This window comes from Pezoporus flaviventris, unplaced genomic scaffold, assembly GCF_033815535.1.
Source record: "Pezoporus flaviventris isolate CSIRO_AGI_PZ_B2104156 unplaced genomic scaffold, CSIRO_AGI_Pfla_v1 ptg000005l, whole genome shotgun sequence".
Lineage (NCBI taxonomy): Eukaryota > Metazoa > Chordata > Aves > Psittaciformes > Psittacidae > Pezoporus > Pezoporus flaviventris.
In genome coordinates, this window is record NW_026892553.1 from 7203165 (window position 1) to 7227919 (window position 24755).

General features: G+C 58.8%; 3 protein-coding genes across 6 annotated transcripts in view; 1 reads left to right on the forward strand and 2 right to left on the reverse strand.

Annotated features, from left to right (window-relative positions):
- RPL36A (ribosomal protein L36a) overlaps positions 1-3411 on the forward strand; it is a 46454-nt gene extending 43043 nt beyond the window's left edge. The window contains exons 1-5 of one of the 2 annotated variants that reach the window (XM_061445911.1): positions 811-922; positions 1177-1282; positions 1488-1555; positions 3145-3267; positions 3349-3411. In XM_061445911.1, coding sequence (XP_061301895.1) covers positions 920-922; positions 1177-1282; positions 1488-1555; positions 3145-3267; positions 3349-3369 — 321 coding nt within the window. In that variant the 5' untranslated portion in view covers positions 811-919 and the 3' untranslated portion in view covers positions 3370-3411. Of the gene's footprint in view, positions 1-810; positions 923-1176; positions 1283-1487; positions 1556-3144; positions 3268-3348 lie in introns of those variants that run through there. The other variant, XM_061445912.1, reaches the window with a different exon arrangement.
- A 1220-nt stretch (positions 3412-4631) lies between these two features.
- GLA (galactosidase alpha) lies at positions 4632-9395 on the reverse strand. The gene is made up of 7 exons (XM_061445915.1): positions 9225-9395; positions 8780-8954; positions 8391-8568; positions 6898-6989; positions 5852-6013; positions 5126-5323; positions 4632-4956 (listed from the first exon to the last, which is right to left on the reverse strand). Exons 1-7 carry the CDS (start codon positions 9392-9394, stop codon positions 4693-4695), a joined length of 1239 nt encoding a protein of 412 aa, XP_061301899.1. The 5' UTR covers position 9395; the 3' UTR covers positions 4632-4692.
- A 5620-nt stretch (positions 9396-15015) lies between these two features.
- Positions 15016-24426, reverse strand: LOC133265426 (glycine receptor subunit alpha-4). 3 transcript variants are annotated; one of them, XM_061445936.1, is made up of 10 exons: positions 24267-24425; positions 21633-21766; positions 21254-21321; positions 20408-20631; positions 20209-20291; positions 19911-20051; positions 19614-19828; positions 19187-19336; positions 18289-18393; positions 15016-16044 (listed from the first exon to the last, which is right to left on the reverse strand). In XM_061445936.1, the coding sequence occupies exons 1-10, from the start codon at positions 24347-24349 to the stop codon at positions 15757-15759; spliced, it is 1491 nt and encodes a 496-aa protein (XP_061301920.1). In that variant the 5' UTR covers positions 24350-24425; the 3' UTR covers positions 15016-15756. The 3 variants fall into 3 exon arrangements, with proteins under 3 accessions (XP_061301920.1, XP_061301921.1, XP_061301919.1); XM_061445935.1 differs by lacking the exon at positions 15016-16044 and adding an exon at positions 16617-17797 and having other exon boundaries at positions 24267-24426; XM_061445937.1 differs by lacking the exon at positions 18289-18393.
- Positions 24427-24755: the final 329 nt, after the last annotated feature.

The following is a 24755-nucleotide window of genomic DNA, read 5'->3' on the forward strand; positions in this document are numbered from 1 at the left end:
TCCATAGCACACACACCACCGTGATCCCATGCTCTGCAGCACCAGTGGGGTCCATAGCACACACACCACCGTGATCCCATGCTCTGGAGCACCGTTGGTGTCCATAGCACACACACCACCCTGATCCCATGCTCCACTGCAGCCCCAGAGCACCCGTCCAGGCTGTGGGACAAGGCTGAGCCTTCCCAGCTCACCCGCTGCTTGCCAGCATGCGGCCGGTGCCCAGGACAGAGGTGCGAGGCCACAAGCAGGCACCGCACGGCTCCCTCCTCCCCGCACTGGCAGCAGGGCACCGCCACCCTCGTGTTCCAGCGCTGTCCCCACACCTCACGCGAAGCCCCGGGTCCCCTCCGCACTCACCCGGCCCTCCCGCCGCCGCTCCGGCCCGCAGGGGTCCCGCCGTGCCCGCTGCCCGCGCCCGCCCGGGGTGGCCCGACGGGGCCGGTCGGGGTGGCTGTGGCGGCAGGGACACGCAGCGGGGTCGGTGGCACAGGGAGGAAGGACGGGCCCGACCAACCCCACCCTTTCAGTTCCCCTTTCCCTGCTCTCTGACTCAAAGCAGCAGCTGTGTTTCCTCCTGGGCCGGCCGGGGCTGCGGGTGCTGCGCATCGAGGGGACGAGGGGCACCCACATGGCACGGGGCCGCGCTGCAGGGCAGCTCCATGTGCCCCCCTCCACGTGCCGCACTGAGTGCATCGCACAGGGTCACCCCCATGGACCCGCAACCCTCCGCACCCCCCCGGCCACCCTCCGCACCCCAACTCCGCCGCACCTCGCACCCTCAGTCCCCCTGCCCCGCTCTCCTCCCGCCGCAAGGCGGCGCCACTCGCGCTCCCTGCGCTCCTCCTCTCCGTAGTTCACTACTCCCATCCGCTTCCGCTTCCCGGCTGCTCCTCCTCTTCGGGCTGCAGCCGGCAAGATGGTGAGTGCCGGCCGCAGCGGGCCCGGTTCTATCCGCTGCCATCCGCCCCGGAGGCGGCTCCCTCCGGCCGCCCGAGGCGCCCGCCGCTGCGGGGGGTGCTCGGCCAGCGGTTAGGGCGGGTTAGGGCGGCGGGGAGAGGTCGTAGGTCCGGGGTGAGGGCGCAGGGCCTAACCGAGGGCAGGGGAAGGGCGGCCGGGCTGAGGTGCGTCGGTGGCTGCGCTGCACGCCCTGAGCCGTTCCCCCGTCCCCTGCAGGTGAACGTCCCGAAAACCCGCCGGACCTACTGCAAGAAGTGCGGCAAGCACCAGCCGCACAAAGTCACCCAGTACAAGAAGGGGAAGGACTCGCTCTACGCCCAGGGTAGGCCTGGGGGCACGGCTTGAGGGAGGTTGTGTGGGACCCGGGTGGCCACGTCCCACGCCGGGGTGACGGCTGTGGGAGAGGAGGGTATTGCTTCTGGTCTGGGGTGCCGCTGCAGACCGAGTTCTGCTAAGGGTTGGCGAGCGGCAGCTGTGCTTTGTGCAGTGTCTCGAGTCGTTGCCTAAAGAACCATTTCTGCCCGTAGGGAAAAGACGCTACGATAGGAAGCAGAGCGGCTACGGGGGGCAGACTAAGCCCATTTTCCGCAAGAAGGTGAGTGCTGCTTCTGGAAGGAGGACCTGAAGCGTTCATGGTAATCCACATACCAGTTGAAGAGGGATGCTGCAGCCTTGTGCTGGTCCTGTGCTCAAGCCATGTTATGGCAGCTCTGTGGGTAGTGGTGTCCGGGGAGTGTAAATTGCCCATCCACGTAATCCCTGCTGCTGTTGTTTTCAGGAGTGACGATGTAGCATGTGTTCGCACAGCAGGTTGTGCAGGGAGCCTTGATGCTGGAGGGGAGCAAGGTCTTACTGGGAGTGATGCTTTTAATGAAAGGAGTGTTTTCTTCATTGCTTGCCAGTACAGCTAGGGGAAAGGGAGACTGCTGCTTGCTCTCCTTGTGGTCTTGGAGTGGCAGTAGTTTCTCATTGAAACTCTGCCGGGTTTGTGAGGCTCTGCGCAGTGATGGTGCTGTCAGTGCAAGGGTATGGTAGAAGCAAAGCATGTGCATGTCGTGGGGCACCGCGGGACACAACACGGTTTTCTTGCAGTCTTCTGGCTCTAGGGAAATCCCTATCATTGAGCCAGTACAAGAGAGCTGCTGTGTTAAGCCTTCCCCAAGAGTTTCAGAGCAGCAATGTGTTCTGTTACAGATGAGCTGCAGGGACCTGCTGCTGTCATTCTCTGTCCTTTGCAGTGTGTGGATACTTGGAGCTGTGGTCTTGCCTGATTTCCTTCTGTGCCTCTATGTACCTCCTGCCAGGGAGTTGTAGGGGCCCAAGAGCTGTGGTATTTGCAGCAGGGCAGCAGAACCCAATGGCTGATTTGCTATAGTTTTTGTTTTAACTGTTCAGTTACTTACTAAGCTGCTTGGCTCATTGCTGGAAAGTCTGGTGTTGTGCTGGAGATGTTCAGGAAGTCTTCTAGCAAGAAGAAAATGAGACAGCAATTCCCCAAGTTGATTTTCTGTCAGGAAGTAGGGAGACCTTGCAGAAAATGCTGCTGCAAGAGGTACACAGAGCAGCTGTGCTGCTCATAGTCTGGCACTCTGCTGCTATACCCTGCCATCCCCATTCCTGTTTCTTTCTAGTCAGTGTGATATGGGTGATTGGGCGAAGCTGGTAACTGGTGATTACAGCTCTGTGCAGCTGCTATGGCAGCTTTGGGTTCTTCCCTCTGTATGTGTGGGTTTCATCCAACTTGTCAGTAGCTGCGGGTCTGCACTGGGCACATTTGCTTTCTGAGGAAGGTTGGTGCTGCTTCCAGATGTATCTCTGCCCGGGATTCTGCTGAATTCCCCGAGTGCTGTCGGTCTGTTCTCCCACACTGTAAAGTGTGTGTTTCCAGTGTGTTCACTGGCATGGCCTTGGGGTGTGCCTGAGCTCTGCAGGAGCCAGCCCTGCCCCACTGAGCCAGTGTTCTTCATCGTGAAGGTACCAGTCCAGTATTCCTGTACTGGTCCTTATGGTTCTGCCTGGTTTTTAATGGAGGGAGCCTAACTCTGTTGGTAGTCTTTTTATCTGCACTGTGAGAACAAGCTGCTGAATCTACAGGAGTGCAGATAGCATGCTTTTCCTGACAGCAGCACTTTGTTTGCTTGTGGACATGTTGTGCATTGATACACTCTGCTCCTCTCGTCCCAGGCTAAGACTACAAAGAAGATTGTGCTGAGGCTGGAGTGTGTGGAGCCCAACTGCAGGTCCAAGAGGATGCTGGCAATTAAGAGGTGCAAGCACTTTGAGCTGGGAGGAGACAAGAAGAGAAAGGTAGGTTTGTGTACCATGGGGTGGATGAGGGTGACAGCATTCAGTGGTGAATGAACTTACTCCATCTCTTCATTCTTACAGGGCCAGGTGATCCAGTTCTAACCTGCTTGTTGTTATGGACCATATTAAAGTATTTGGAAGTGATCTGGTTTTGTATTTTCTCTTGGTGGTGAGATTGGACTCGCAACTACATCATCCCAGCAGGAAGGTATTGCTTGCAGAGCTGCTTAGTAAGTGAACAGGTGTTATCCAAAAGCCCTGCCAATGGCTGGAATCTCCTGTCTTCCCCAAGAGCTGTTTTAGAATGTGTGTAGAGCCTGAGGTTCTGATGGATTTTGCACCAGTGGCTTCTCAGTGTTACCTCTGCCTGCAACAGGGACTGTATGGCTGCACTGTGTCAGCTTTACTGAGTGTTCTTTGTAGTAAATCCTTACAAATCCTACAAGAACCTAGTGACTGGAACAACTGTGCTGTCATCTAAAACCTGGTTTAATTTCAGATACTGAGCTGCACCCCTGTATAGTGGAACTAAGAAAAAGCTTGGCCTTTTAAAGGGATATTTTAATCAAAGTGCTTAATCACAGAAGTAAGAACAAATCAGTATACCCTGATTGTGCAGTAGTCAGAAGAGAACATACACATGATGGTTGCGTAAGTGATTATCCATTTCCTGTCTGAGGGACCTGTGTTATTGAACCTAAAGGTTACTGCAGCAGTGGAAAGCAAGCACACAGGTACTTCTTGGAGGCAGCTCACATGACAGGATCTCAATTGTATTATGAAGGACTTGTCATGTAAAGGGAAGTGTCCCATCACTGGTGAAGGAAAGACTCCTGGGGTAAGGAGAAACCTCCAACAGCTGAGTCCCAAGACATACTTACACACATGCATACTAAGCAGGCAGCTGTTAAGAAAGCAGTTGCTAAGAAGTGCAGTGATTTAGGCCAGTCCCTGAGTGGTCAGAAGGTAGACGTCCAAGCTCTGAAGGGAGTGTTGGGTTTCTTGTTCCTGGGCTGTGTGCTCCAGCCTGGCAAAGCAAGAGCAAGGCAGCCAGGGTGTTTCCCTGTTGTCCCTGAAATGCTCAAGGAGCTGTAAGATGCTGCATGTGTCCTCTGCATTTCCTTTGTAGTGGCAGTGGATATGACCAGTTGCTGCCCTGCCACAGTCCTTAAAGTTCCTTAGGGAAAGAGTTAAGTGGGTGAGATGCCAGGGAAAGGGTAAACAAGAGAAGCAGCACCCCTTTCTCTGTTACCTCCTGGTAATGGAGCAATACGTATTTGTCACCTTAGGCTGAAGGTTTAAAGTCCACATAGAAGCACTTGAGTAGCAAATGCCTGAGGAGAGAACAAAGGCACCCACCCCACTTCTTTTGACAAGAAGTTTAGAAAGAGCCTGACGCTTACAAAGAGATTGTTTTTGTGCCTCCTATAGTGCCACTACTTTGAGCAGCACAGTGCCTGTCGGGTTGACCTCCACGCTCAGGGAGGACACCCAGCTGTACACCCCGCAGTCCCTGCTGGCTGGCAGGACCTGCCACACGGAGCACGCTGGGTTGCAGGCCAGCCCATTGCCAAGGAAGGTGAGGGGGAAGGTGAAGTTTCGGGGTCCCCCAATCTCCTGCTGGTTCAGCACTGCCACAGCATAGGCTCGGCCAGACAGGGGCCGCTCCCACAGCTCAAAGTTCTTGTCCTGCAAAGGAGAAAATAAACGTGTCAGGGGAGGCAGAACTGATGCTCTTCATGCCTGAATAAGAAGGCTTCAGGAATGAGTGGGCTCACTTGGCTCCTGTTCCCAAATCCTAGCACTCCCCTATAACCCAATGTATCCCCTTTATGAGGAGAGTGGCTTCCTGCTGTACCTTGGTGATCTGGTATCCCTGCTTGCCCAGCGGATCCTGGTTGATGGCGATCACCTCTTTGTTCTGGAGCAGCCACTTGGCCTCAGGACTAATGTGCCGCAGGTCGTTGGACATGAAGAGGGGAGCTGCCATGATAGCCCACATGGCCATTTGAGTCACTGCCTGGTCCCAGCTCAGCCCAAAGTTTCCAATCACCAGCTGTGACAAGAACACAAAAGCACCTGGTAACACTGCTTGTCTAGGAGAAACTGGGCCACCAACACAAGCACTGGTAAATGGCCGGATGCTGAGGGTGGGACCCCTGTTTGGGAACTGGTTTGATAGCTTGAGTGCCAGAAGCAGGTTGGGAAAGGCAAGGCACGGCACAGGTACTGGGGCAATTCAGGATGAACCACTGGTACAAGGAAAGAAGGATCCTCAACTTGCTAGGCAGCATTTCAGAATCTGCTTTTGGATGCAGCTACTCCTTCCTTACAATGCAGGGGATTCCCTCTAGTGGGAGATGAGCACTTCAGAGACCTTCCCACTGCCACACTGCTTGCTGAGGCTGCATGACATAGACAGCACTTCCTTGGTGCTATCTGTAGCTGTAGTTCTGTTTCCCTTTCCAGCCAGGGGTGCTCTCATCAAGCTCCTGATCCTGGAGCCCTGTCAGCCCTTCACCTCAATGTTTCTCCCTTCCCATCCCTCTCAGCTTACACCTGAGGTGGGTGTTGCTCTACTTGCCATGTCAGGATCGTTCCAGCCCCCTGGCCCAGCTATCTTCACAATGCTGTCCTGGTGAAGTGCTGTCCAGTCCAAGATACTCTTGATGCTGCTCCAGGAATCATAGACGTCAAAAAAGTTCCTCCAGTGATTGCAGTACTGTTTGATCTCTGTGTAATTGGGCTGCCAAAACAATGAGTGTGATTAGCCACAGAGCCTGACTGTACAAGACCATACACAAGGCTAGACCGGATGAGGGATAATTTGGGGAAGAACTATGATAACACATCAGCAACCATCTGGATGATCTAGTTGGTTCCCTAGGATGCCTTATGCCCACTAATTCCAGGCTGCCATGCTCCAGGCAACACTATTGCCTCTCTTGGGAGAACAGTTGTGGCCATCCAGGTCTGTTAGAAAATTCCTTTGAGCACTCTTTCACTGAAGGTATGATGAGGCCAGTGGGATTAAACTGTGACATCCCCGTAATTACGGTCACTTCTTGGGTTTACACCCTTTGGTGACTAATGCATTAATTAGGAGGGAATGGCACCATCCTGTCATGGTGGCACAGGGGAAGCCAGCTATGGGTGGAGAGTCTCTCATGGATCCTGGGTGGCAGAAATCTGTTGGTAAACAGTGTGGAAAATTCCTGTTGAATAAGCTTTCCTAAAGTCTCTTTCCTGGTCCCCAGAGGTGATGGTATGGCTGAGTCCTTACACTTATTCCATCCACTCTGTCCAGAAGGAATAACACCAAACTATCTGCTAGCTGTGTCTGCACTACCAGTGTTTTTGTGTTTGGCTCCTTGGAGACAAAGCAGATGGATGTTGCTGTGCTCTCTGGCATGCTCCAACTGGGCTGTGCCTTCATGCTGCAGGATCCTACTGAATTCAGCAGAGTAATGACTTGCCTCAGGTATCCTTCAGGGCTCTAGAGGAAAACATGGTTTTCCTACACTTTACAGTCTTGTTCTCTGTCAGATGGGCAACAAGTTTCTCAGGAGGCTGTTCTGCACTCTTAATGGTTAATTTCTTCCAGGATAAGCCTTGAAAAACATTCCTTACCTGCTTCATGGGCCTCAGATAGAAAGGCCACTCACAGGAATACACAATGCTCCTTCCAGTCCTGTTCAGGGCCAGAGACATGCGTCTGTAACCTAAAGGAAGAGGACAGACAGAGGTTACACAATCTCCTCGGTCAAACAGAGGAACTTAATCTAACATTACAGGTTCAGGTTTCAGTCCAACTCTTGCTAAATCAAGGCTGAACACATTGCAGCAGGAACACCCCAGGGGAGACAGGGGAGCTTATAGTCTGCAGCCTTCCAAGGACAGGTGAGCTCCTTCACAGCTTTGCTACAGGTCACGGGCAGGCTTATTGCTCTGAGACTGTTGATCTCTGTACATCCAGCCATGAGAAGAGGCTGGGGTTTTGCTGTAAGGCTTTTTTTAACTCTATAGATACCTGGGAAATACAAGTAGGTATCTGTCAAACTGCTGGGTACAGCTGCACTGGGTTAATCTTGCCGGAGTATGTTCTTATGAGGCACTTGTACCATATGGACTGAGCAGGAATGCAAAACCACTCCTTTTTCCTGTCTTTGTCCCCAGACAGCCCTGTTAAGTCCTTTTTAATCAGAACGGAGGGAATGAAAAGTTTGCTCTCTCCCCTGGAACTGCTTCAATACAACTGGATTGTACCTTGGTTACATCTGATCCAACAAATGCTTTGAGCTCAGCTGTCATGCTGCTGAGCTGTGCTCCTGGCTGCAGCAGCTGGCATATGCCCCACTAACTGCTTCCTATGGGATTGTTAATTGGGCAGGTTCTCCCTGCCAGGCAGAGCGTGCAGGATTCCTGCTGCCAAGCACCATGGTGCTGACTGTGACAGCAGTGAGAGCGCGGTCGGAAGAAAACCATGTTCCAAGTCGCACCACGCTTCCCACAAACCTGCTCCTGTGGCACTGGATTTGCCTGTGCTTGCAGGAAGTCTGTACCAAGCCCCCTCAGCACTGAGCTATGGAGCTTTCAGCTGCTGACTTGCCAGCCCATGTGCAAATAACTTCTGCACTAGGATTCGCACTGCCGGGCTTTAAAATCAAAACTCCATCAGGAGCTTAATGCCAGAATTCCCTTTCTTTTTTTCTCTCCTGTTAAAAGCCCTGGTAACTGCCCTCTTTATGGCTGACACATGCTGCTCTTGCTTCAAGCTGTTCTGCACTGGCACGGCCTCAGCAAAGGATTAAGGGTTAAGTGTGTGGAACATTCTGAGCTTTCCAGTAAGAGCACCACAGAAGGTCAAAGCCTTTGCTGTGCTTAGAGCTGAGGCAGCATTCTGCAGAGAGAGCCCCCAGGAGGGCAAGCAGGTAAAAAACACTAGCGCCAGCAACACTCACTACCTTGGAACAAAGTCTCATACCTGCTTCTTTAAGCATATTCCTCAAATGAGTATACTCAGGGAAAAGCAACTCCCTGAAGCCCACCCTGGGCCTGGAATTGCTGCTGCCTGCAGAACATTCCCACCCTGTGGTGCACTGCAGCCTTGAGCCCGTGCCTACCTTCTGCCAGCAGCTCCAGCGTGTCAGAGTTGCAGCCGTCAAACTTCAACAGGTCCACGCCCCAGGAGGCAAAAGTTTGGGCATCCAGGTCATAGTGGTTGTAGCTGCCAGGGAAGCCAGCACATGTCTTGTTCCCAACATCGCTGTAGATTCCCAGCTTGAGACCCTTGGAGTGTACCTGCGCTTGCAGACAGAAAGAGAATTGGGGATGGTGCAGTTGTAAGGCAGGAGGGAGTGAAGCAAACCCCACCCTGTCAGGCAGGGGTTTACCTCAGCAGCTACACAGCCATTCCCCATCCCGCCTTCCCTCTCCTCCCCTGCTCCCAGCACGGCTGCAGGTCAGGTCCCTGCCTGCCATCACTGCGGGCACCGTGACGGGTGGCACTCACGTAGTCAGCCAGCTTGCGGATCCCGCTGGGGAACCGCTTTGGGTCAGCCTGGAGCCTGCCGTGCTCATCCCGCGTCGGGGCCATCCAGCAGTCATCAATGCAGATGAACTCATAGCCCGCGTCCCTCCAGCCCTCAGCAACCATCACATCGGCCATCTCCACAAAGAGCCGCTCGCTGGGCACGGGGAACGAAAGCAGAGAACGTGGCAGCCACACGTCAAGCATCGATACCACAAATCCATGGCACGGGTTTGGAACCGGGTGATCTTAAGGTCCCTTCCAACCCAAACCATTCTATGACTCCCCAAGGGGCAGGGTGGAACTGCGGAGGAGTGAGGGAACACACCGGGCTAAGCCCGCAGAGCACCGCACTGTGCCGCTGCCCCCTGCCCTGACCCCCCGGTGCGGGTACCGGCGCTCCCGGGGGGCACCCGGCCGGCGGTACCTGACGCAGCGGTGCGGGTCGGTGCCGCAGTCGGTGCCGCAGAGGAAGCGCTCCCAGTGCAGCCAGCCCATCGGCGGCGTCCGCGCCAGCCCGTTGTCCAGCGCCAGCACCGCCGCCACGGCCGCGGCTGACAGCAGCGCCCAGCGCAGCGCCCGCCGCACCGCCGCCATCGCCGCCACCGCCGCCGCCACCGCGGTGACGCGCTATCCCGACAGCCAATCGCCCCGCGGCGCCGCCGCCTTCCCGCCAATCACGGGGGAGCGCGTCGCACCGCGGCCCGCCCCCTATCCGGGAGTCATGTGGAGTGGCGGTCACATGAGGAAGGTGAAGTGCTGATCCGGTGCCCGGCGCAGTGCGGTGATACTGGGTTAAATCCGGTTTCGGTTGGTACCGAATTGCATCGGTGTTTCACTGCACATGGACTTGGACGGAGAAACTGGTAAATGGCTGCAGAAGAAAACAACTGGGGGGGCCTCTCGGGGTTGTAAATTAGACCAAGTGAGAACGTGTTGTTAATTGGCAGGACTAAACACACATCCCGATGTCCTTAACTAATGCGTTTCCATCAGAGGATACAATGAGTGGGGGTATTTCTCCCCAAACGACCATCTATGACCTCCAGAGACCACTCCTCAAAATTCACCCTGCCTGCAGCCCAGTTTTATCTACCCCGATTACCATACACAGCGGGTAACAAGTATTGAGTGGGCGTTCCGTGGAATTATAATGGGTGTACACATAATAAAGATATAAACTGTTTCTTCTTAGTGTGCGTGGTAGGCACTGCTGCCCCCAAACTGCCTTCACCCCTCCGAGACACACTGCTGGGTTCGTCTTCCTTGCTTTGCCTCCTACCTTGAGCTAACCATGGCAGCTTGTCCAGCACCAGCGGAGGAGGAAGGCTTTGGTGTCACAGTGTTTCTGCAGACAGCAGCCTGGCTGGGGGAGGTGTCAGAGCACAGGGCTCTCCAGTGCTCTGGCTGCACTGAGGGGCTGGAGGGGTCTCTGCCATGAGCTCAGGGTGGTTTATGGTGCTGCAAATTGGGAGGTAATGAAGGGGAATGGGGTCTCTGCAGAGCTTGGATCTCCTCTTGCAGGGATACAAGGGTCAGACTGAAGCTATCCAGCACTGGCAAGAGGCTGATGCATGGGGTAATGGGTATGGCCAGGCTGTTTGCTGCTGCTCTGCCTGCTTGTGGGATCCCTGCAGGGTGGGATTCAGCACATCTGCCTGGGGTGCCTGTGCCCATGCAGATCTTTGCACTCAAAGACTATGGTCTCTCTTCATGCAAATCATAGTAACTGGGCATTGGCCTATTTGCACTGGTACAATCAGCTTGACTGGGAGTTGAGATGTGAACCTCTGGGACTGGGCAGTGCTGGTGTCAGCAGGACTCGGGAAGCTGTAAGGGGCACCTGCATCCCCGTCAGCGTTTCTGAGATGAGCCCCAGATTTAATGCTTGTGTTTGTAGGATTCACACAGCAGCAGCACGTGTGGCCTATTGGGAGCATGGAGGCTCTCACTGCCAGGGCAGCAGTGAGAGCAATGGAAAATGGGAAAGGAGCTGATTCTTCACCCCTGTGGATCTCCCCCAGGGCTGGATCAGCCCCTGCAGCCCTGCTGGAGCTCTCATCGCGGTTCCTGCCCCAGCAGGAAGATGGGAGCAGGATGCGGCCGCTGCAGGGCCGGGGCTGCCCCATCTTTGGCCTCTGGGTGCCGCTGGTGTGTGAGGCCATCGAGGCACTTCGCTAGGTGTCCTCCGATCCCTGCGCTGCAGCAGCCAGGGAACAAAAGCTCTTCAGAGCCCGTGGTTTGATAATTGCTCCTTGTTTCAGTGTTGGGGTCCTCCCCCTGCCCCTTGAGGGGCTGAAGCGCAGAGGCTTCTCCGAGTCGGCCAAAACCAGCCCACTCTGGGGCTGGAAAACCTCATTGCTTTGTTTTTTCTTGTGTAAAACCACAGCCCAGAGCCATGCAGTTTTCCCATATTCCCCTATCCCACAGTTTAGGAGCACTGCAGGGCTGATCCCTGCTGGTTTCCACCTTCCAGCCTTCCCTCACTGCCCCTTCCCAGGGGTCCTGCCTGCCCATGGAGGTACCTGTCTCACGAACACCCGCTGGGCTGGGGAGCACGTGGGGTGCCCCATGGCCTGTGTATGTGCAGGCTGGCCCCAGAGCAATGCCAGGGGTGTGGATGTGGCTGTGGGGTTTAGCAGGGCGCTGGTGGAGGTGATGGGCTGCGGTGATGCTCCTGCTTAGGTGGCAGGGCTGTGCTGGGGCAAAGTGCCCTTTGGCTCCTGGGGCTCCTCTGCCCGGGGGACAGCACTGGCAAAGCTGTGCTGAGGGCTCGGGGCCGGCACAGCCGCACTGTGTGAGTGCCCCACACCCGCACCTTCCCTGTGGTGGATGGATCCTGACCCACAGCGTCTCCAAGGTCCTGTGAGGGCCCCATGCTTTATGGCATGACCGGCTTGCAGCGGCACGCGCTGCCAGTGCAGCTCCTGGTGCTTCACTTGCTACTCACTGTCCCTGGCTCGCTCAGGACTCGTTGCTGACTTTGGAGCTTGGTGTTTGCCTTTAGAAAACCCAAACCTGGGCAGTGTGTGAAGGGCATGGGGTGCTCAGAGCCCTGGTAACCTGCTGCTCTTCTTGCTGCAGGGAACTCGCTGGGCTCCAAACCTGCTGTCCCACACAGCATCAGCAGGCATCGGTCCATGTGGATGGGGTGGATTGCGGACAGGGCTGGAGCCCCTGCTGAGGGAGGGGAAAGGTTTGGCATTGCCGTGCCTCCAAGCTCAGCAGCAGAGCTTGGCTCCAGCAGGATCAGACCCTCTGTGGTTGGCAGGGGAGCCTGGCTGGCATCAGTGTTCGAGGCCAGGCTGGACAGGGCTTGGAGCAAGCTGCTCTAGTGGAAGGTGTCCTGCTCATGGCAGGGTTGGAGCTGGGGGAGCTCTAAGGTCCCTTTCGACCCAAACCAATCTGTGATTCCTTGGCCCCATGCAGGTGCCCCAGGGAGCCCTTGGGGCTGATGAGGGGCCATGCTGCCCAAACCTGTGTGTGTGCCTGTGGCCACCCAGCACTGGGCATGCTGCTGTCAGGAAGCTGATGATGCTCATTTTACTGTCTGGGAGTCCCGTTACCCTGCTGGAACTCCATTAACTTCTATTTAAACCAGCCATTAACCTGGCCAGGGGTGTTGGTCCCGTGCCACAGCTGCTTCCCATGGTGGCTGGGATGTGTCCCCAGTGCACATCCTCGGGCAGGAAATGGAAAGTCAAATCCATCCAAAGGTAGGGGACAGAACTACCTGAGTTGGCCTCTGGCCTTGCTGTGACCTGCAGGAGGGCTTGGGGCTCAGCACCTCCAGCCTGGGCACAGCTGCTGTCCGCAGGGATCTGCTGGCGCTGTGTGCTGGAGGGCACTGGCAGCCCTACCGAGGGGCTTTATCTTAAGGAAAAGGGTGTTCTGCCACTTCCATTTCCCAGGAGGTGCCAATTCCCAGAGCCAGGTGGCTTAGGGGCAGACCCCAGCACTTATCTCCAAACAGATGCAGGCTGCCCAGACCTGTTTGGTAAGGAAGAGAAAGGCGAGCAGAGAGTGCAGAAACTGGCACACCACGCTGGTCCTCTCAGCTGCATCCTCTCGATGTCTGGGGTGGGTGCAGCACCCAGACCTCATGGGGGGGGGGTTAGTTTGTCCCATTTAGAGAACACCACCATGGGTGCACCTTGCTTTCTCTGCTCCTTGCCCCAGCAGAGCCCAGGCCGGGCGACAGGGCTGCGAGGTACCAACAGAGCCGCTTGGCTGGGAGGACAGAGGGAGATTGATGCTTGCTCGGGAGCGCAGCCCTCAGCTGCGGGCTCTGCCTGCCCCTGCGCCAGCTGGGGACAACAGCGCCGGCCCCGGGTGGCACTGGGGGCACTGTGGGGCTGGCGTAAGCCCCCCCCCCAGCACAGCTGGCAGCGCTGTAAGGCTGGCGCCTGCCCAGCAGGCTGGCACTAAGGGGCCGTGCAGGGAGGTTCAGCCCTTGGGGTGCTCGCCCGTGTCTGGGTGTCTGAGCTCCAGTGTGGAGCTGGAGCCCCCCTTCCAGCCCCACATCTGCCCCGTTGTGGGTCCTGTCCCCTGGTCAGGGTGAAAAGAGCTGCGGAAGCACCCCACAGAGCTGGCGCTGGGGGGGAAGTGAGGGGGTTTGGGAGTAAGAATTCACGGGGGGCTCCTGCCCACCTCTGTGGCATCTCCTATGAGTGAGATAAAACCCGACAGTCACCACCATGTCAGAAAGGACACGTGTGGAGGCGAGGGTAGCTGGGTGTAATAACAACATCTGGGTGTAACTGCAGGGCTGTCCCCACAGGGCTGTTGTGCCTTCATCCCTGCATCCCCCCCACACGTGAGGGATGCTGGAGCTGGCCGCGGGGTCCTTGGCAGACACAACCCCCCAGCACACCACTGAAAATCCCAGAAAGGCTTTATTTATTCATGTCTGTATGTAGGAAGGTTGATGCTGTTTAAAAACCCACCGCTTCTGGAGAGTGGATGGGCTGCCAGTGCTTGCGGGTGCTGGGTGCCCGCTGGCACCTCTGCTCAGCACTGCCTTGGGGGGGCCAGGGCTGAGTGAGCCAAGGACAAGAGGTGCACCCCTTCCTCCACCTCCAAATGGGGCCTCTCCCCAAAACCAAGGCTCGAAAGCCTGGCCCGGACACACAGTGCAGCCCCACGGTGACCCCCATGACGGCATGCACAGCGGTGGCAATGGGATGGATGGAGCTGGCTCAGCCCATCCTGGTGGGTCCTGGGCATGGCCTGGGCTGGTTCTCCTCTGCTTGTCCTGTCTGTGAAATGGGTGCATGCAGCTGGGACTGAGGGGTTGAGGGAGTGAGGGGGGGGAGCCTTTGCTCCCTGAAGTCATGCAGGGAGAGGGTGATGCCTGCCCGAGGAGCGGGGTCCCTAATGGCCGTGGTGGGGGTTTCTGTCCAGGTATGGCTTCTCAAGCAGTGCTGGCCTCCTACCCATGTCCCCCTGCCCCACAGAGCCCCTTTTGCCATCACAGTTAGGTCACTGGGGCCCTCGCCATGCCATAGTACAGCCTCCAAGGAAAAGGGTGAATCCCATTTCCATGCTGACCTGCCTGCAAGACCCTGGGCCCTCTCCTGCACTTGGGGCCGTGGAGGGACAGACCCTGCCGGGATGCGGGTCTGCCCAGGCTGTCCGTGAGCAGGGGCAAAGGAGAGCATCAACACATTTCTGTCTGTAGGACCTACATAAACATCACCTACTGCTTTTATTTCCTGCTAAGCATGAAGGATATCCAGGTCTGGAGGGCTGGCAGCCTTGCTGAGCTTGTCTTGTCGAGGTTTCAGATGCTCTCCTCTCCAGTGGAGGAGCAGCAGGGGCGAACCTGCCCAGGGAATGCTGCACCCGAGCACCAGTGTGTAGAGGAAGCAGGGGAACGAAGCAGTTTTCACCTCAGGCTCTCTGCTGGCACCGTGGGGCTGCGGGAATGCAGCGGTCTGGGGGTGCCACCACTCACTATTCCTCCAGAGGCACTGCTGCAGCTATCCCCATTACTTTCATCCCATCATCAGATGGGCGGTGGGCCCTACCCTGCAGGCAGTGCAGTGCCAGCTCTCTGGTGCCAAGTGGTACCCATCAGCAGCTGCAACGGCCATCTGTGCCCCTTCACCATCAGCGAGACCTCAGGCTCCCCTACTGCTGCCCCAGGGCTGGTGTTTTCCCAGCAGAAACGGAGCCTCCTGCTCAGTGTCCCTGCCGCAGCCCTGCCACAGCCATTGGCAGCCTTGGACTCTGCAGGGAAGGAAGCATCCCTGACCCACTGCACTGTGTGCTGGAGCTGGCTGGGGGCCTGTCTGTTGATGGACTGGGGGCTATGGGGCCATAGCCAGCACCACACACAGTCTGGGTGCAGGCAGGGGTGCTGCTTGCTTTTACCTGCAACCCATAGGGAACTGCAGCTTCTCATCTGGCTGCTTGTGGCCCATGGCCCAGTGATGCAGCCTGGAGAAGCAGCAGCCTGACATGGAAGAGGTGGGGGGTGTTTGATTGGAAGGTGGTGTTTGCTGATCACCAGCTGTGCAGCATCCCGGAGTACCAGGAGCTCCCTTGTACCATAGCAGCACAGCATCCCTGGGTACCTGAGGCTCCCCAGCAGCACAGCATCCCTGGGTACCTGAGGCTCCTGAGCACCACAGCATCCCTGGGTACCTGAGGCTCCCCAGCAGCACAGCATCCCTGGGTACCTGAGGCTCCCCAGCAGCACAGCATCCCTGGGTGCCCAGAGTTGATGCCATGCAGGAGTCAGGAAGGGTTCCTTTTTCAAACCTGGGGTTGCTGTCCCCACCTCCTCAGTGCCCCAGCATCCAAAGGGACATGGGGGCTGCCATATGTTCAGGCTCTGAGGCCCAGCCTGGCTGTGCCACTGCTCCAGGACAGAGGGAAACATGGTTCTGGCTGAGCTCATGGCACCCACGCGCACTGAGGGGGCAGACCAAGAGGCAGTCCTGCTTTTCCAGCCCTCAGGGCACAGAGTGGATGTCCTCTGAGCGCAGCACTTTGTAGACGACCCAGTAGAAGATATTGAAGACCAGGAAGGTGAAGGGGAAGACAGCTCTGGAGATGGTGTCGATGCGCTTGGCCCGGTCGATGTAGCGCCGGGGGAGGCTCTCCCCTTCCCGCAGCAGCATCCCGGCTGGGGGGGGGCTGTAGATGCCGGGGCCCTCCCCAGCCCCATCCTTCGGCTGCAGGCAGTGGCTCAGCCCATAGCCTCGCAAGTAAAAGCGGCTCTCACGGACGAGCTCTTCCTCCTGGAGAAGGGAAAGGCTGTCACCCTGTGGGTGCCGGTGCTGCAGGGTGAGCAGGAGCTTGTGGCTGCATGTCCTATGCACCCACCCGCTGGGCAATACGATCATGGAAGTGCACAGCACAAGGTTAGGTGCTATTGCAGGCATCCCAAACTGAAGAGGGATGTCTGAAAGCATGGGGCCAACAGGCTGCAGGCAGAGGCAGGCAGCAGTGTGCGTGCTGCTCATCCGACATGTGTTTTAAGGGTGCATCCAAGGGTAACCCCAACCCTGGCAGCCCCACACTGATCCCCACAGCCTCTTCCCAGCCCTGGCTAGAGGCCTTGGGAAGCCCGGCTCTCCGGCAGCTCCAGGGACAGAGGTAAACTGGAAGGAGTGGTTTGGATACATGGGGGTGCAGGGCATAAGAGTACAGAGTGCATTGGGGTGCTGGGAGCTTGGGGGTGCGGGCACTGCTGTGACAGCAGGGTGCAAGCGTGCTTGTGCTGGTGAAGTGGGCGGGCAGCTTGCTGGAGCACAGCTGGGCAGGGATGCAGGAGCCTGGCTGCCACCAGGGCTTGCAGGGCCCCTCAGTCAATCCAAGGTCCCAGAACATGTTTCTCCCTGTAGGAGCTTGGCAGGAGCTGCCCGGTGCAGCAGAGGAGGAAGGATGAGAGAGCTGGACTGCTTGCTGCTCCCTCTGCTATTGCTCACCCCACCCCTGCTCTAAGCTGGTGGGTGCTGCGGGGAGGACACCATGCCCACGGGGCTGCATGCCCATGATCAAGCCTCCAAGAATGCCATGAGAGCCGGGTGCCCGCCCTCACCCGTGGGCCGCAGCCCGTTGCCATCACTCACAGCACAGCCCCGCTGCCCTCGCAGCCCCTCGGGTACCGGCCACGCTCCTCCCCGCTGACAGCCCCTTTCCTCATCACACTCGTTTATCCTCGGGGGAAGCTGTGTGCGCAAAGATTAGGCAAGGGACCAGCACGTACAAGCCTTCATTCCCTCTCTTCTCGCCGAGCCCCCGGGGCACTCATTTGGTCTGTGTCTCATCCGCCTCCCCGCCCTACTGGTGCCGTATGTGGTTGCGGTGGGTCCCTGCTCTTAGGGAGTGCTGCAGGCTGGCTCCGTGCCTCATGCCTTGGCCGTGCACAGCCCTGGTGCTGGATCCCCAATGCCATCCGGAGGGGCACTGAGCCTCCTCGCTGCGCTCAGCCCCCGCAGGCGCTCAGCTGGCAAGGGGGCTGTCATGCGGAGAGCGTGCGCTCTGGCATCTTTATTTAACTCAGCAATCCACCAGCTAAGCAAGATCTCTCGGTGGGAAGAGCAGCACCAGCTCAAATTGCTGAGATTAGCTCGCATTTGCAGCAGGGTTTTATTCTCCTGCCCTAGGCTAAGCGCTTGCAGCAGCCCTGGGGAACGCGGTGAGGAGGCTGCAGCTATTCCCTCGGCACAGAGAGACAGCAGGGCCTGCCAGGGCATCCGGGGGAGGAGATCCAGACTGAGAGTGCTGCTCCTCCCATATGGGTCCCCCCTGGGCTGGGGCAGCCCCACGGTGCTTATTGGGGCTGGGTGCAAGGAACTTCCCGAGCCCTTCTTTGTGGGGTCTGTGCAGCATCTCTGGATGCTCCTGGTGCATCCCTGCGATGCTACACCCCAGGACAGCTGCGCTTTGGTCTGGTTTAAGCCAGCACATGGTTCCTGGGCTCAGCAGAGCTCCCCACTTCCCTGCCCTGGCTGGTGGGTGCTCATCTCTGGTAGCCATGCTCAGGGGCTGTGAAAGGCAAGGAGTAAGCGAATATGCTACTGAAAGCTGGGAAGCCTCTCCTGGCATACAAGGGCTATGGGTGGTGGAGAGAAGGCTTGGGACAGCCCAGTACCTCAAACCTGACTGTGCCAGGCCAGGCAGAGCCCTCACCCTGCTAGAGATGAGCACAGTCCAGGAGCAGCCATCAGTCTGCCCCAGCATCACTTGCCCCTCTGCAAAGAGACCTGTGCTGCTCCTGCTTTATGGAAAGGCAAACTGAGGCCCAGCATGGGGGTGCCTCCCCAGCTCAAACCTGTTCCCACCACTCTCAAACCTGTTTTCAGCCCAGGGAGCAGCAGCTCCATCCTATGGGCACACGCGCTGTGCAAATAAATCACTGCCCTGCTTCTTCCAAGCCGCTGGGACCAGCTCCTGCAGGGAGCTGCTTTGGGTAACGGGGGTGAGGCTGGCTGGGGGTGCTCTGCCCTGTGGGGCGCTGCTGGGGGCTTGTGCTTTACCCGGGAGCTGGAGAGCTGTGAGAGCGTCATGTAGGTGTGCTCGCCGCCGTGCCGGCCGCTCGCCTGCCGCAGGGACTCCAGGCTGCCCGTGCCGCTGCTCAGGACCTTTTGGTGTCCCACAGTGAGCACCAAACAGAAACAGGACAATGGGTGACCCACGGCTCTGCCCCGGCCCCGGGGACAGGGGCTCAGGGCACCGGGATGGGGATGGGGGGGAGGAGATGGGTGCTCTGTGGGTCAGGCCTGCCCAGACACCGGGATCCATCTTCAGCATGTGCTGAAGGGGTTTGGCTGCACAGGACGCTGCGAGCCCATGTGGTGTGTGTGTACTTGTGTTTTCCACGGAGGTCTGGTGCCTCATGGTGTGGTTATGGTAAGGAAATGAGAGTGGGGGAGCCACGTGTCTTCCCCTGATGGGCTGATGGAGGAGAGGGTTGTCCTGCAGCATGGAACCCTTCCTCTCCAGGACCTGCTGCATTCCCTTCTGCAGCCCAGACCCTGTCCCTGGACGCTGCCGGGTCCCCTTGATGCTTCATCACCCTCACCACAGTGAGGAGCCCAGCGTTGATGCTGCAGGTAAGGGGAAAGGCTGTTTCACCCACCCTTGCAGCTAATTGTTCTGCTTCTTTAGAGAAGCAGAACCCGAGGATGTGCTGGCAGGAGGAGGATGGCACCATGGGTGTGTTTGTGCTGGGGCACCCATGGGTGCTCTGCACTGTGCTGCTCAGGCAGGCAGAAGCACTGCGATGCCCCCGGGTCCTTGTTGTGCCGGAGGGGCTGGCTGCAAGCCCTGGGCAGTGGGACACAGCCCTGTCCTGGGGCTAAACTGTCCCTGCAGCCCCAGGCTGTCCCCTCAGTGGCTGAGGATGGGCAGATGTCCATGGTGGGAAGGACTCACCATTCTCTGGCGCCGCTGGCGCCGGCGCAGGCGCATGAACTCCTTGTGCTGGCGGGAGACGAAGTTGACGGCTGCGTACTCCAACAGGGCAGCGAAGACAAAGAGCAGGCAAATGGCCATCCAGATGTCAATGGCCTTCACATAGGAGACCTGCGGGGATGTGATGGGGCTCAGGGACCTGCTGCCCCCTGCCTCGTTTTGTCCCTCCCCACTTCACCCCACTGCAAGGGACACAGAGGCCCTCTTAGGTAGGACACATGGATCAGAGCTTGCCCAGCCGAGCAGCACCATGTTCCTGCTCACTGCATAGCTGTCCAGCTATGGAGCCAGCCATCCCCAAGGGAATGCTGCCCTTGGGACGCTGGGGGCAGCCCATGTTCCCTGGTCAGGCTGCAGCTCAAGAGCCCAGCATGGAGCCGGCACTGACCTTGGGCAGGGAGGCGCGGGAGCCAGCGCTCTGTGTGGTCATGGTGAGCACAGTGGTGATGCCCAAGCCCACCCGGGCCGGTGCCGCATCCATGTTGATCCAGAAGGAGACCCAGGAGAGGATGACGATGAGCAGGCTGGGGATGTACATCTGGATCAGGTAGTAACCCATCTGTCTCTCCAGGTGGAACTTCACCTCGATGCAGGTGAACTTGCCTATAGGAATGGCAGCCTGATGGGTGAGAGGGACCCTTGGGACATGGCGAAAGGGTGGCAGCAGGTCCCTGAGGCCCCCTACCTGTGTTGTAGTACTTGGTGCAATAGCCCAGGTCCTTCTCATCCCTGAGGATAAACTGCGGAAGTGTCAAGCCCTCTGCCACCTGCACGGCCTCCTGCTCCTCCAACCACTTGAAGATGAGGTCATTCATGGTGTAGCCAACTGGAGGGGATGGAAGGAGCCATGGGACATGGTGGAAGAGGCACCCTGCTCATCCCCACCCTGAATGATCATTCCTTCCTCTTCACCTCCCTCAGATGGATGGGATGGAAGGTGATGGAGGGGGCAAAGCAAAGCTTGACCCCCCCCAGGTACTCACAGCTCTCCAGCTGCATGGTGCATGTCTGGATGTCCATGGGAAAATTCTTGAGGTCCATGGGGCAGGACAGGATCAGAGTCAGCCTGGAGGAGGCAGAGAAAATGAGGGGGTTGCTGGGGGCTGGGACAGTTGGCAGGGGGAACGAAAAGGAAGCTTCACCTCCCTGCCCAGGCACCGCACCGGAGGAGCAGGGTCCTACCTGATGCTGTAGAGCACGTTGCCGTTCTTGAAGATGCGCAGCAGCTTGTTGTCGGTGGTGACCTCGTGGAAATTGGCCCCTTTCTCGTTGGCAAAGAACAAGTCTGGCTTCCAGATGGAGTCGAGCATGGAGGGGTCGAGGTCCAGGGAGTCGTCTGGGTACTCGCGGTAAGCCAGGCGGGGGTCGTTCCACTGCTGCCGCAGGAACACGTTCACCCGGTAGTCCTGGGGCGGGGGGCACCACGTCAGCTGCGAACACCTCGTAGGGCCCGAGGAGGAGGAGATGGAAGGGGAAGGTGGGATGGAGAAGGAGGTGGAGGGGCCTCAGCCCTGCAGGAGCTGCCTGCCTGGCACTAACCACGGGCGGGCAGGGGCAGGTCAGGAGCCTTCCCATGCTGTTGACATGAAAGCCACAGCGCTGGGAGGAGGAGGAGGACCAGCAGCTGCTGCCTGCAGTGTTTGTTGCAGGGCTCTGCAGGGGGCTGATGTGGCAGTTTATGGCATTAAGGCTTTGCAGCAGCACCAAGAGGGAATTTCTAGCCCTGGGGCTTCCTCATGCACACGGGGAGGCTGGGATGATGGGGACACAGAGATCGCTTGGGTTGTATGGCACCCGCTGAGCCTGCCACACTGTGACCCAGCTCAGGCACAGGAGTGGGGCCCACAAAGCCCGGCTCTGGTTGAGTGATCCTGGAAAAGCCACAGCCATTTGCTGTGTCCCCACTGTGGTGCCAGGGCTCGCAGGACCCCTGTAAACACAGCCACAGGCTTGGTCACCAGGACCTGTGCCCCCCCCACTGTCAGAACCACTGGGACAGGAGCCCCCTTGTGCCAGCAAAGCCCTCACCATGGTGGTCTCGGTGACGGAGCCGAAGCTGTTGATGAAGATGTTGCAGGTCACGTTGACGGGTGGACCTGAAAAACAGGGTGAAGCCTCCTCTTGCTGCTGGCCATGGAGACGTGCAGGGCAGAAAACCCCCTCCTGCGTGCACTGTGTGAATGGATGCACACGAGCATCCCCTGCCTGCTGAGGGCCCCCCACAGGGTGTTGGTGTGAACCCCACTATACCCACGCACAGCGGGCACATGCAGGGCACTGGGATTGCACACAGGGAGGGTGTTGGGATGGGGGTCAGGGTCCTACCAACACTTGCCTATTCCCTGGTTTTGGGCAGCCTTAAGTGTGGGTCTCTGCCAGGTTTGGGAGCCTCATGTCCTTCCCTTACCTTTGAAGTTGGGTCGAATCCGGGCATCATACCCTGACGTTCGTCCCATAAGCTTGTCCAGGAAATCAGAAGGTGACATGGGCTGGGGTGAGCCTCGGGAAGCAGCTTTGATTTCCTCCCGCCCTGAGACCAGCCTGCGGGGCAGAGGAGGCAGGGGAGCTGTCTGCAGGCACATCTCAGCACCCTGCAGTGCCAGCGCCCAGGGAAGCGGCTGTGCCCACATCGCATCCACTCCAGTGCCATCAGTGTGCTGACCCAGGACCTGCTCCCACTGTTATCCCCTCTCTGTCACAGCCTGAGTGCCACATGCCTGTGTTTTGCCTGTCCCCCTACCCGCTGTGTCCCCTGATAGGATGTTTGGGGACAGGTTCCTCGCAGCTCCAGGGCTGTGGTGGGGACAGGGCACAGCAGGCAGTGGCCTTGTGCCCGGCAGCCAGGCTCTGTGCCTGTGCTGGAGGTGCAAAGTGTGGATGGTTCCCCTGGGTTCAATCACCAGCCCTGGCTTGAGCTGCTGAGCAAACATCCATACCCTGCCTGGCAGGGACTCGTTGTTTGGAGGGCCTGAGGACACAACCATGGGCTGGCCTGGAATGAGTGAGGAGGTGCCCAGGAGCACAGCTGGGCTGTGACACCTTGCCAGTAGGCAAGAGGATGTGGCAGGAGTGGAGCAGCAAAGCCCACCTCTGCACTGGCCATGGTATGGAACTGACAAAATCTCTCCGACGCAGCGCTCCCAAAGATGATGGAGACTTATTTAAACTGACCCTGGGGGGCTGTTTTCATGCACACATCTCAGCCTGCCAACTTCTCTCCTTCTATCAGTCTATAATGATCATTCCAAGGAACAATGCGAGAGACGCTCGCTCACCACATTGCCAGGCATGTGGCTGTGATGGAGAGGAACTAGCCAGAGACCTCAGACACAGAGGGAGCTTTGAGCACGCTGCTGGTGCTGCTGCACACTGCTTCATAACCCCACCAGGGCCATGCCCAGGTGGGTCCTACTCCTGTTTGGAGCTGCAACCCCATTATCTCAAGCAAGAGGATGATGCTGGGAGCTGGGACCCCCTGGGCTCCTTCTTCCTACCTCCTTGTTCCTACCAACACACCTCTTCCTACTTCCTCTCAGGGGAGCAGGGCTCATCCTGGAGGGGCTTATGTGCATCCTTTGCCAGCCAGAAATGGCCACAGGGACCATCCCCAAATGATCCAGCCAGGCATGTTTTCCCTTAATTGGAGATAGGCGGCAGGGAGAACCTGATGCTGGTCCTGGCAGGAGAAATTTGCCCTCCAGGACCTGCATTAGGAAGGTGGACCTTTGGGAGGAGGGCTGTGAGAGGCCAGGAGAACAAGGAGTTAAGTCAGACCTCTGCCTGCCACACATCTGTGCAGGTTTCCTCCTCCGTTGGAAAGGAAGATGAGGGTTCTCCCCTGGAGCATGTGGGAGGAAGGCTCTTTGAGGAGGCTCAGCTGAGCTGCAGCCCCTGCGATGCTCGCACATCGAGGACTGCACGGGTGCAGGAACACCCCGGTGCAGCCACCTCCAGCGGTGTCACTGGCAGGGCCACTGAGACACAGAGCCCCTGGGCACAGCCCTGGGTCCTGATCCCGAGGGGACTCTGCCACTAACGTGGCCCTGGAGCTCAGCACCTTGTGGAGTGAGGGGATAGTGGGGTTGGGAAACACATCCGGCTAAAAATGCCACCCCGAGACAAGCAGCCCCACACGTGAAACCAAGACATTTTGGTACCGTTTCCCCCTCCCCACCACAGACGCCGCGGTTATCCCCCTCACTGCTCCAGCTGTTCTGTCTGGGTAGTGGGGGAGGATGGAGGCAGGGAGAGGGCTCAGCCCTGGAACGCTGCAGCCCCCCAACCCCTCCCTGCCTGACCCCTGCTTCCCTGCATCCCACCTTGCCCCAGGTAGCACCCAACATGGCCAGATTGGGAGCTTTGGATATTCCATCCAAGTGGGCCAAGAGTTGTTCCTGCACCCATGGAATGTGGGGCATCCCCTGGCCTGGGTGACACAGGGAATGGGTCACAGATTGTCCTGAGCCCCCCCAGACACCCTAATCCGGTAGAGGGTCTGGGCATCATAGGGACTTTGCAGCACTGGAGAAGGAGCTTCCTGGGACATCAGCTGGCTGGGATCACACCTTCTACCACCGTGGCAGAGGTCCCCAGCTTGGGGTCAGGGACATCAGCGGGGACCCAGCACCGCGGCCGGGGCTGCTGGGGACAGGCAGAGCCTGGCTGGGGCTGGAGGGGGAAGGTCTGGTGGGTCCCTGGGGTGCTGGGTCAGGGTCCCAGGGATATGGGGGAGCTCTGGCAGCCTGCGGGGAGGTCCGGATTGGGACTGGGAGGGTTCTGGCTGCGGGAAGCAGCCCCTGAAGAGAGGTCCGGATCGGGTTTGTGGGGTCTGGGAGGGGACGCCCGGGTCCCGCAGGAGAGCTGCCTCCGAGAGGGGATGATGCCCGGGTCCCGGCGGGGAAACGTGTCTCCCCTGGGAGGGGATGAGGGTCTGGGTGCCGCGGGAGCGGTGCGGAGAGCAGCGTCCCCGCAGCCCCACGGCCCGCGAGTGGGGGGCACCCCGCGGGACGCGCAGCGCCGAGCCCCCGCGCCGTGCGCTCACCTGAGCGGGCCGCGCCCGGGCAGGAAGCAGCTGAGGAAGAGGAGGAGGAGGAAGGCGAGGGCGCCGGCCCGGAGCGCGCCCATCCCGCCGCAGCCCGCAGCCCCGCCGCCCCGGGCGCACGGGCATGACCCGGCCGGCGGCGGCGGCTCCCCGGCTCCCGCTCTCGCCGCACCGGGGCCGCTGCCGCTGCCGCCGCCCCTCGCCTGGCCCCGCTCCTCATAGTCCGGGCGAGCGGGAGCCCGCCGCAGGGTGGGTGCCGGCCGGCTGCGGGCCCCGGGAGCCGGGCGGAGCCTCGCCCGCCGCGGCGGGGAGGAGGCGGTGCGCGGCGGCGGGGGGCTCCTCTCCGCCCTGGCCGCCTCCTCCCCAGCGCTCGGGGAGCTCTGCCGCCCCGTCGGGGCTGCCCTGGAGCCCCACGTCCCATCCCGGGGCTCCTCCGTGCGGGGCGGCTCTGTCCCGGTGCTGCGCAGGGAGGGAGGTGCGAGGGGCAGG

Excerpts from the sequence above, each read along its gene's own strand:
- GLA (XM_061445915.1), bottom strand. The coding sequence starts at position 9,394 with ATGGCGGCGGTGCGGCGGGCGCTGCGCTGGGCGCTGCTGTCAGCCGCG. Across the intron at positions 8,955-9,224 it reads GACCCGCACCGCTGCGTCAG|CGAGCGGCTCTTTGTGGAGA; the intron begins GTACCGCCGGCC and ends CCCCGTGCCCAG. Across the intron at positions 6,014-6,897 it reads ATCTGAGGCCCATGAAGCAG|CCCAATTACACAGAGATCAA; the intron begins GTAAGGAATGTT and ends TTGTTTTGGCAG.
- LOC133265426 (XM_061445935.1), bottom strand. The coding sequence starts at position 24,349 with ATGGGCGCGCTCCGGGCCGGCGCCCTCGCCTTCCTCCTCCTCCTCTTC. Across the intron at positions 21,767-24,266 it reads CCCGGGCGCGGCCCGCTCAG|GCTGGTCTCAGGGCGGGAGG; the intron begins GTGAGCGCACGG and ends TCTGCCCCGCAG. Across the intron at positions 20,292-20,407 it reads AACGTGCTCTACAGCATCAG|GCTGACTCTGATCCTGTCCT; the intron begins GTAGGACCCTGC and ends TGCCTCCTCCAG.